Below are 12521 nucleotides of genomic sequence, written 5' to 3'. Positions count from 1 at the left end.
AGACAGTGATAATAACTTAGTGAATCTTGAGTATGTATCAACACAGTCTCTGGCGGTGGTGGGTGAGGCTTAAACGTTCATCCTGTGTTATTTGGCATTCAGGAGGCCTGTCAAGAATGGGATGGGTGATGTTTTGTATCTTGCTGTTCTTGTTTTGGGGATCTCAAGTTGGGTACTGTTTCTGGTTTGGCGTTACACTGGCCCTCAACATCAGAAACAAATTACAATCATATAAGAATCATAATCATAATCATAATCATAGAATATGAGAGTGTTGTTTCTCACCTTTCTGACAAAAATCTATCTTCTTCAAAGGGTCACCATGTTTGAAAAGGACAATTTTATGACGTCTGAGAACCTGGGCATCGTGTTCGGGCCCACGCTGATGCAGCCTCCGGAGCAGAACGCCCTCGCCACCTTGAACGACATCCGCCATCAGAGGTCCATCGTGCAGCTCTTGATAGAGCATGAAGATGTCTTATTTTAAGGACTGGAGCCTTGTGATACCAATATTGGGGAAGCATAGAACTTTATTTATTGTAAATCCAGAGCAAATGCAAGCCTGAGTTTGTCCTCCATTCAAAATGTCCAAAATGTTTCTATTGTGGTCTAGCCTGAGATGACGTCTTCCCTCTCATAAGCATGACAGTTTAAGCTGAAGTTGGGTCTTTACTGACCATAATGTCTGTTACTGTTGGTGAGGGTTTGCCATACTCTGCCATACTCTTTCACTGAACAAGATTCTAACATTTCCAAACACCTGTCATGAACCAAGCCTCTAGCACATACTGTTGATGGTTGATGTCTCCACGTTGATTGGCTGGTCAAGTGCATTGTGTGTGCTTGTTGTAATGAATTTGTCATGGAAATGCAGGTTACATTTGAATCAAAGAATGCAGTTCCTTACATTTTAGATCAGATCCAATCATTTTACTGTCAGCACATTTGAACTGTACGTTCATACTGTACGTATGAAATGACAATTGAGGCTATGGATAGCTCATGAAGCACTTTTTCTTTTGCAAAGAGTGAAATGAATTGATTTTGTGAAAATGTGTTTTATTGTAATTTTTCATCATTGTGTGCTTTTGTTGTTATGTGTAAATAGGTTGTTATGGATGTGTCATGTGACCCATTGTCAAAATACAACAATGCCCCAATAGGAATTAAGAACAGAACAGTTTACCTTGTAAAGAGATGCTAGACATTTATTTTGACAGGCACCATTCAAGTTGCATTTGTAACTATATGGTCGTCCTAGTGAAATTGTTTGGGTTAAAAAAAAGTTATAGATTGAATGTAGATTACATGTACACGGGTATTTATACGTTTTAATTGAAATACCATGTGTGATACATCTACCCAATGTAGCCTGCCAATCAACTGGTCCAAGGGAGGCCACATCTGTGGGAGCCTATTTTTCCAATACTTCAGTTTACATATTCTGTGGTATTTTCATTGACATAAAGTCTGGAAACATGATGTTTATGCAAACAAGAAAACTGCCCGGAGCAGTTGGAGTTGCCTTTGACTTCACCGACTCCTATCTATAAGATAGTTATAGACTCCTATCTCTATCTATAAGATAGTTATAGACTCCTATCTCTATCTATAAGATAGTTATAGACTCCTATCTCTATCTATAAGATAGTTATAGACTCCTATCTCTATCTATAAGTCATGACAAAGCATAATGTGTTGTTCTTCATTGTTTATTTGATATAATTGAATCCTTTCTACAAATCCATTTTATTCAAAGTATTTTTGTGATGGGTGCAATTAAGATTGTAATTTATCAAATGCTGATTTATTAAATTATGTCAAACTTACTTTTGTTGAGCTTGTGTGTTAGGTACAATTACATTGTGTGGCAAAAGCTTTGTGTGCATCATGGGGACATCATAACACACCACACCTACAAAACCACAATAATAGCTAAATGGTGTGGTGGGTGCCAGAAGTTAACGTGCTAAAGAGAGTGGAGAGTGAGGCTAGTCATCAAAGTGGGGGAGTAGAGAGTAGAGAGATTAATCCACTTGTTTAGAAGTGTAGGGTGTGTAGTCCCCAGGACATTGTCTCTGTGTCTCCAGGTACTTTTCAAGTCTTTGTTTCTCTGTCAGGTTGCCTGCAGGCTTCCAGGAAACGTCTGTCCCTCTGTAACCCCACCCTGCTGGCTATTGAAGTGTACCAATGAGTGGGAGCAGGAGGGTGGAGTCTTGTGTTCAGGAGATGTACTCAGGTGAGGTACAGTGTAGTTGTCAGACATTGTGGCTTTTCAGTCAGGGGAGATCTACATGTATATCAGAACTTTGACTAGACATTTCAGCTCTAGTGTTTGGTAGAAGAAATATAGGTATAGGTATCTGATATGGCAAATTGAGAACTCCAAGCGGATGGGTCTTATGGAACAACATTGTGTATACTGTCTTGAAAGAAGAGAATGTTGTGACCTCAACTAGAGATTGACCTTACATTTTCTACTTGAAGACTTGCTCAATTCACGGTTTTTGGCAAAGCGCATCAGGTGAGCTGGCTGTGGCAGGTGGAAGCATAGGCCTACTTGCTTAGAAACAGTAGATTTTTAATATTCACAGATAACTATGATGTTAAAGCAAGAGTTTTGTCAATCAGTGTCATTATTTGTTATTTTACAGATAAAACGAAATAATCTCAACATGGCAGGGAGATACCCTTGGTGGAGAGCGTTTACTGTGCGAAAGAGTGGTGCCCAGGCTGCCCAGGAACCAGACGAGACCCAGCCTGGAGAGAAGCCATCCTCCACATCCTCCAAACCCTCCTCAGACTCTCAGGGGAACGGGAAGTTTATGGATGAAGGAACTTACGACGACGCAGAGTTTGACTCAGTGTTCAATGAGAAAACATGCAGACGGAATTTAAACATTTCTCGTTCAGGGCGCTTTAAAGAGAAGAGGAGGTTTCGGGCGCCGATTCCCGAAAATAAGAATATTTGCGATGGGAATGCTGCTGTGACTGTTGTTGCAAAATAGGAGATAATAACACACGTACCATTCCACCTGTCCGCCTGTGACGTCATGGAGCCTCCATCATTATCAGCTGAGACAGCACTCACCTGTCATAGCAACAACAACTAAAACGTGTAATATTATGTTGAGGTTTGTTTTTTATTTTGTCATGGTTTGATATGAAGGACCCTGAAATACGCTTTAAAATGAATTGTGTTCAATGTGATTAGATATATAAACTTATTCTGTTTGATGTCATGTTTATATGTGTCCACTACCTTAAGATGTAGGACTGAGGTCCACGTGGTCAGGAGGGGCTAGAGTAAGAGACCATAGATGTGGTTGTTATGCAAATGTAACCCTGCACTATAATAAGTACTTACAGTGAATATAATGAATCATAAATCAGCATAAAGCCATGGTTGGGGAGAATATGTGAATTCCATTTTCTTGTTTACATCACAAACCTTTAAAAAAAAAAAAGTATTTTTATGCAAAACAAATAAGGCATAGTCGTTTATAGCACACTCTCTTTCACACATGCACGCACACACACACACACACACACACACACACACACACACACACACAAATGAATATATCATATTACCAATACGTATCCTGCATTCAGACTGACACTGCATTCAGCCTCATTAAGCACAGGCACTCTCAGTGGTATGTTAATAGGCCAATGGATAAATGCCCAAAGTGTTCATGTAAGAAATGTAAGCACAGTATGGGTGTGGTGAAGAATCAGAAGGCAGCACCTTCCGATGTTGTTTTAACCATAACTTCCTGCTATTTAGAGCACACTGTTACAACATAATTAGTCATACATAATAAAATGTTGATGGATCCAAAATTCTGGTTCCTCCAGTCTACGTAAACTGCATTGCTGCCACTTACTGAACTTGAGAATGTGTGATTGCTAACCGTAATTATTTGTACATGTACAGTAGCCTGTGTAGTTACTATGTGAACCTGAGTTTGAGAAGCACAGATTAAACACTTATTTCCGCTTGACATTGAAAGGGGACATATCAGTGATGGAGTCGTTTCTTTCACCTTTAACACCCCCAAACATTCTGAATGGTGTCACTTGGACCTGCGGTGTCAATGCAGCAGTCACTCTCCCTGCTTAAACTGTCTTAGTACAAGTCAAGAATGACATGTTTCAAGCTGGACAGTCGTAGGCCCCAAATAACCCTAAGAAAATGTTCCTCTAAATATAGTATAGTCTGCCTGTGAAAATAGCTGTCAAGACTAAAGTAAAGGTCCATTCCACATACAACCTCAGTCGGATTGTCTGCTCAGTTAAATATGGCGTGATTACATAGGCTACCACACATTATGATTACATAGCTACCACACAGTATGATTACATAGCTACCACACATTATGATTACATAGCTACCACACAGTATGATTACATAGCTACCACACATTATGATTACATAGCTACCACACATTATGATTACATAGCTACCACAAATTATGATTACATAGCTACCACACATTATGATTACATAGCTACCACACAGTATGATTACATAGCTACCACACATTATGATTACATAGCTACCACACATTATGATTACATAGGCTACCACACATTATGATTACATAGCTACCACACAATATGATTACATAGCTACCACACATTATGATTACATAGCTACCACACATTATGATTACATAGGCTACCACACATTATGATTACATAGCTACCACACATTATGATTACATAGCTACCACACATTATGATTACATAGCTACCACACATTATGATTACATAGGCTACCACACATTATGATTACATAGGCTACCACACATTATGATTACATAGCTACCACACATTATGATTACATAGGCTACCACACATTATGATTACATAGCTACCACACAGTATGATTAAATAGCTACCACACATTATGATTACATAGGCTACCACACATTATGATTACATAGCTACCACACATTATGATTACATAGGCTACCACACATTATGATTACATAGGCTACCACACATTATGATTACATTATGATTACATAGGCTACCACACATTATGATTACATAGCTACCACACATTATGATTACATAGCTACCACACAGTATGATTACATAGGCTACCACACATTATGATTACATAGCTACCACACATTATGATTACATAGGCTACCACACATTATGATTACATAGGCTACCACACATTATGATTACATAGGCTACCACACATTATGATTACATAGCTACCACACATTATGATTACATAGCTACCACACATTATGATTACATAGCTACCACACAGTATGATTACATAGGCTACCACACAGTATGATTACATAGGCTACCACACATTATGATTACATTATGATTACATAGCTACCACACATTATGATTACATAGCTACCACACATTATGATTACATAGGCTACCACACATTATGATTACATAGGCTACCACACATTATTATTACATAGGCTACCACACATTATGATTACATATCTACCACACATTATGATTACATAGGCTACCACACATTATGATTACATAGGCTACCACACATTATGATTACATAGGCTACCACACAGTATTATTACATAGCTACCACACATTATGATTACATAGCTACCACACATTATGATTACATAGGCTACCACACATTATGATTACATAGCTACCACACATTATGATTACATAGCTACCACACAGTATGATTACATAGCTACCACACATTATGATTACATAGGCTACCACACAGTATGATTACATAGCTACCACACATTATGATTACATAGGCTACCACACATTATGATTACATAGGCTACCACACATTATGATTACATTATGATTACATAGCTACCACACATTATGATTACATTATGATTACATAGCTACCAGACATTATGATTACATAGCTACCACACATTATGATTACATAGCTACCACACATTATGATTACATAGCTACCACACATTATGATTACATAGCTACCACACATTATGATTACATAGGCTACCACACATTATGATTACATAGGCTACCACACAGTATGATTACATAGCTACCACACAGTATGATTACATAGGCTACCACACATTATGATTACATAGCTACCACACATTATGATTACATAGCTACCAGACATTATGATTACATAGCTACCACACATTATGATTACATAGGCTACCAGACATTATGATTACATAGCTACCACACATTATGATTACATAGGCTACCACACATTATGATTACATAGGCTACCACACATTATGATTACATAGCTACCACACAGTATGATTACATAGGCTACCACACATTATGATTACATAGGCTACCACACATTATGATTACATAGGCTACCACACATTATGATTACATAGGCTACCACACATTATGATTACATAGGCTACCACACATTATGATTACATAGGCTACCACACATTATGATTACATAGCTACCACACATTATGATTACCTAGGCTACCACACATTATGATTACATAGCTACCACACAGTATGATTACATAGGCTACCACACATTATGATTACATAGGCTACCACACATTATGATTACATTATGATTACATAGCTACCACACATTATGATTACATAGCTACCAGACATTATGATTACATAGGCTACCACACATTATGATTACATAGGATACCACACATTATGATTACATAGCTACCACACATTATGATTACATAGGCTACCACACATTATGATTACATAGCTACCACACATTATGATTACATTATGATTACATAGGCTACCACACATTATGATTACATAGCTACCACACATTATGATTACAGAGGCTACCACACATTATGATTACATAGCTACCACACAGTATGATTACATAGCTACCACACATTATTATTACATAGCTACCACACATTATGATTACATAGCTACCACACATTATGATTACATAGCTACCACACAGTATGATTACATAGGCTACCACACATTATGATTACATAGGCTACCACACAGTATGATTACATAGCTACCACACATTATGATTACATAGCTACCACACAGTATGATTACATAGCTACCACACATTATGATTACATAGGCTACCACACATTATGATTACATAGGCTACCACACATTATGATTACATAGCTACCACACAGTATGATTACATAGGCTACCACACATTATGATTACAGAGGCTACCACACATTATGATTACATAGGCTACCACACATTATGATTATATTGCTACCACACATTATGATTACATAGGCTACCACACATTATGATTACATAGCTACCACACATTATGATTACATAGGCTACCACACATTATTATTACATAGGCTACCACACATTATTATTACATAGGCTACCACACAGTATGATTACATAGCTACCACACATTATGATTACATAGCTACCAGACATTATGATTACATTATGATTACATAGGCTACCACATATTATGATTACATAGCTACCACACATTATGATTACATTATGATTACATAGGCTACCACATATTATGATTACATAGCTACCACACATTATGATTACATAGCTACCACACATTATGATTACATTATGATTACATAGCTACCACACATTATGATTACATAGCTACCACACATTATGATTACATAGGCTACCACACATTATGATTACATAGCTACCACACATTATGATTACATAGCTACCACACATTATGATTACATAGCTACCACACATTATGATTACATAGCTACCACACAGTATGATTACATAGGCTACCACACATTATGATTACATAGCTACCACACAGTATGATTACATAGGCTACCACACATTATGATTACATAGCTACCACACAGTATGATTACATAGGCTACCACACATTATGATTACATAGGCTACCACACATTATGATTACATAGCTACCACACATTATGATTACATAGGCTACCACACATTATGATTACATAGCTACCACACAGTATGATTACATAGCTACCACACATTATGATTACATAGCTACCACACATTATGATTACATAGGCTACCACACATTATGATTACATAGGCTACCACACCTTATGATTACATAGCTACCACACATTATGATTACATAGGCTACCACACATTATGATTACATAGGCTACCACACCTTATGATTACATAGCTACCACACATTATGATTACATAGGCTACCACACATTATGATTACATAGGCTACCACACCTTATGATTACATAGCTACCACACAGTATGATTACATAGCTACCACACATTATGATTACATAGCTACCACACATTATGATTACATAGCTACCACACATTATGATTACATAGCTACCACACATTATGATTACATAGGCTACCACACATTATGATTACATAGCTACCACACATTATGATTACATAGCTACCACACATTATGATTACATAGCTACCACACAGTATGATTACATAGCTACCACACATTATGATTACATAGCTACCACACATTATGATTACATAGCTACCACACATTATGATTACATAGGCTACCACACATTATGATTACATAGCTACCACACATTATGATTACATAGCTACCACACATTATGATTACATAGCTACCACACATTATGATTACATAGGCTACCACACATTATGATTACATAGGCTACCACACATTATGATTACATTGCTACCACACATTATGATTACATAACTACCACACATTATGATTACATAGGCTACCACACATTATGATTACATAGCTACCACACTTTATGATTACATAGCTACCACACATTATGATTACATAGGCTACCACACAGTATGATTACATAGGCTACCACACATTATGATTACATAGGCTACCACACATTATGATTACATAGGCTACCACACATTATGATTACATAGCTACCACACATTATGATTACATAGGCTACCACACATTATGATTACATAGGCTACCACACATTATGATTACATAGGCTACCACACATTATGATTACATAGGCTACCACACATTATGATTACATAGGCTACCACACATTATGATTACATAGCTACCACACATTATGATTACATAGCTACCACACATTATGATTACATAGGCTACCACACAGTATGATTACATAGCTACCACACATTATGATTACATAGCTACCACACATTATGATTACATAGGCTACCACACATTATGATTACATAGGCTACCACACATTATGATTACATTATGATTACATAGGCTACCACACAATATGATTACATTATGATTACATAGCTACCACACATTATGATTACATAGCTACCACACATTATGATTACATAGCTACCACACAGTATGATTACATAGGCTACCACACATTATGATTACATAGGCTACCACACATTATGATTACATAGCTACCACACATTATGATTACATAGCTACCACACATTATGATTACATAGCTACCACACATTATGATTACATTATGATTACATTATGATTACATAGCTACCACACATTATGATTACATTATGATTACATAGCTACCACACATTATGATTACATTATGATTACATTATGATTACATAGGCTACCACACATTATGATTACATAGCTACCACACATTATGATTACATAGCTACCACACATTATGATTACATAGCTACCACACATTAAGATTACATTATGATTACATTATGATTACATAGCTACCACACATTATGATTACATTATGATTACATAGCTACCACACATTATGATTACATTATGATTACATTATGATTACATAGGCTACCACACATTATGATTACATTATGATTACATTATGATTACATAGGCTACCACACATTATGATTACATTATGATTACATTATGATTACATAGGCTACCACACATTATGATTACATTATGATTACATTATGATTACATTGGCTACCACACATTATGATTACATTATGATTACATTTTGATTACATTATGATTACATAGCTACCACACATTATGGGAGACGTGGGGAATGTTATGGCTTTGATCTTCACCGCAAGATCAAAGAGACATTTCACTTGGATACATCACATTCAACTGTTTACTTCCGACTTCTTCCCAGGCTGTCCAAAGCCCTCAGCAGCACCAACACTGACAGAAGGTCAACATGCTCACTGACAGAAGGTCAACATGCTCACTGACAGAAGGTCAACATGCTCACTGACAGAAGGTCAACATGCTCACTGACAGAAGGTCAACATGCTCACTGACAGAAGGTCAACATGCTCACTGACTGAAGGTCAACATGCTCACTGACAGAAGGTCAACATGCTCACTGACAGAAGGTCAACATGCTCACTGACAGAAGGTCAACATGCTCACTGACTGAAGGTCAACATGCTCACTGACTGAAGGTCAACATGCTCACTGACAGAAGGTCAACATGCTCACTGACAGAAGGTCAACATGCTCACTGACAGAAGGTCAACATGCTCACTGACAGAAGGTCAACATGCTCACTGACTGAAGGTCAACATGCTCACTGACAGAAGGTCAACATGCTCACTGACTGAAGGTCAACATGCTCACTGACTGAAGGTCAACATGCTCACTGACTGAAGGTCAACATGCTCACTGACTGAAGGTCAACATGCTCACTGACTGCAGGGTTGAGATGTGTGATGGTGAGCCTCCAAAGAGTACAGACAGAAGACACAGTATCTGCACGTACTGTACATGTTTACAACAACAACAACAACAACAACAACACAATGTCCATACAGTAGGCAGTTGGGTACACATTCTAATAATCTCAGTTAACATGTTTTTAGATAGCAATGTTGTTTCCGTCTGCTCTACTAGCAGAGACAGCAGGTGTTCATGACAGGCAGACTGGGTGCCCTAGCCTAACTCTTAAGTCTCAAGGCCTCAGTCAGTCCTGCCGTTGACTCATTTTCTTATTAGAACCGTGTTATGTCCAATCAATTATTTTCGTCTATAGGCCTATGTGTTATTGAATAAATGCTAAAGGTAAGCAAATGGAAACGTGTCTTTAAAATGTAAAAAGTATTGGCCCAATTCCAAAATAATTTTATACTCTCAATTTCAGTGTTCGAATACAGAAATATCAGATACATGTTAATACTCGGAAAGCATCATTGGGAAAGCACTTCGCATGAATAGAGCTTAAACGACGGGAAGAGCGCCCTCTAGTGATGTCCCAATGCTATATCAGGTTTACTCTTAAATGGTATTCCTCACGCCATCTTTACTTTGAATAAATGCAGGCTAAATTAAATGAGAATTATGATCATGTAAACATGAGATTGACATTTAAATTAGGCCTCTACAGGCCTCTAACAGATAGGAATCCATTGTTGTCCTCATCCTCCTTCATCCTCAAACCTTCTCAGCCATGAAGCTCCAAGTGTGACAGACAGCAGAACTGTCATAATAATGTGATGGTGTGATTGTGTGGACATTAGTTAGTAGGCATAGTAGAGTTTGTGTGAATGGCTCATGTTTGCATCAACCAGGTCGGAGCATGCATTGATTGCATTCCATAACTGTTTCAACAAGTCACCAGGGCCCAAAACATTTCATCTGGATCAGAATGATCCCGATTCTTTTTTGCTATCCAGAATTAGATCGAGCTGTCTGGTTTCCTCAGATACTCAACATCAGTCAGATAGATCTGATCCTGGATAGCAAAAAAGAATCGGGATCATTCTGAACCAGATTAAAAGAATGAAACATGGAAACGTCCCTGGAATGAAACATGGAAACGTCCCTGGAATGAAACATGGAAACGTCCCTGGAATGAAACATGGAAACGTCCCTGGAATGAAACATGGAAACGTCCCTGGAATGAAACATGGAAACGTCCCTGGAATGAAACATGGAAACGTCCCTGGAATGAAACATGGAGCCATTGCTTTCCAGAAATCCCTCGTAGTGAACCTACAGAAAATGACATACAGAAAATACATAGCCTACAGAAAATGACGGAAAAAAGAGAATATAGGAAAAGGAGGAACGTCTCAGTGATGTGAGGGGCATGGAACAATATCCAGAACTTCTTACAAAGTTTGTAACTATTTTGCATAAACTGCTCTATCCATCTGCTACGTGGCAGACAACTTGTTAGGCGAGAACTCGCAACACGTTTCCCCTGTTTAGCTGTGGCTGTGTTCGGAATAGCGTACTAGCATACTGCATACTACCTACTAAATGTCTCGCATACTCAAATCTCGCATACTGTACGTTCGGAACGTACTACATACTCAAAATATACGTCATATCTAGTATGAGTAGTATGCTAGTACGCTATTCCGAACACAGCCTGTGACACCTCCTCCTTTTTACGATTGGTGAGAATTTGTGGAAGCCGCGCCCAGGTTTCTAGATACACTCTGCTCATTGGACTTCATCATATTTCTCCGGCCCACAACAAGTAAACCCATTGGATGCCAGACAACTGGGCGGGATCTCTTGCAATCACGTGGAACCCGATTCACGTACAACTACACGTACTTTTTCTTGCGCAGCTCAGCAGAAAGCCGTCGTAACAACGCCATAACTCCGCACTCGGAGG

The 12521-nt window shown here is 37.9% G+C and overlaps 1 protein-coding gene across 1 annotated transcript in view; it reads left to right on the top strand.

The window, feature by feature from the left end:
- Positions 1–487, top strand: part of chn2 (chimerin 2) — a gene marked incomplete at both ends in the record, with an annotated part of 38724 nt that extends 38237 nt beyond the window's left edge. The window contains one exon of the mRNA XM_080541253.1: positions 316–487. Within this exon, the coding sequence (XP_080397379.1) occupies positions 316–487 (172 nt within the window). The remainder of the gene's footprint in view (positions 1–315) is intronic.
- Between the last annotated feature and the right edge of the window lie 12034 nt (positions 488–12521).

Source organism: Nansenia antarctica, assembly GCF_963989245.1.
Source record: "Nansenia antarctica genome assembly, chromosome: 10".
NCBI lineage: Eukaryota > Metazoa > Chordata > Actinopteri > Argentiniformes > Microstomatidae > Nansenia > Nansenia antarctica.
The sequence above is the reverse complement of the archived record's forward strand: the minus strand, read 5'-3'. Positions and strand labels throughout refer to the sequence as shown.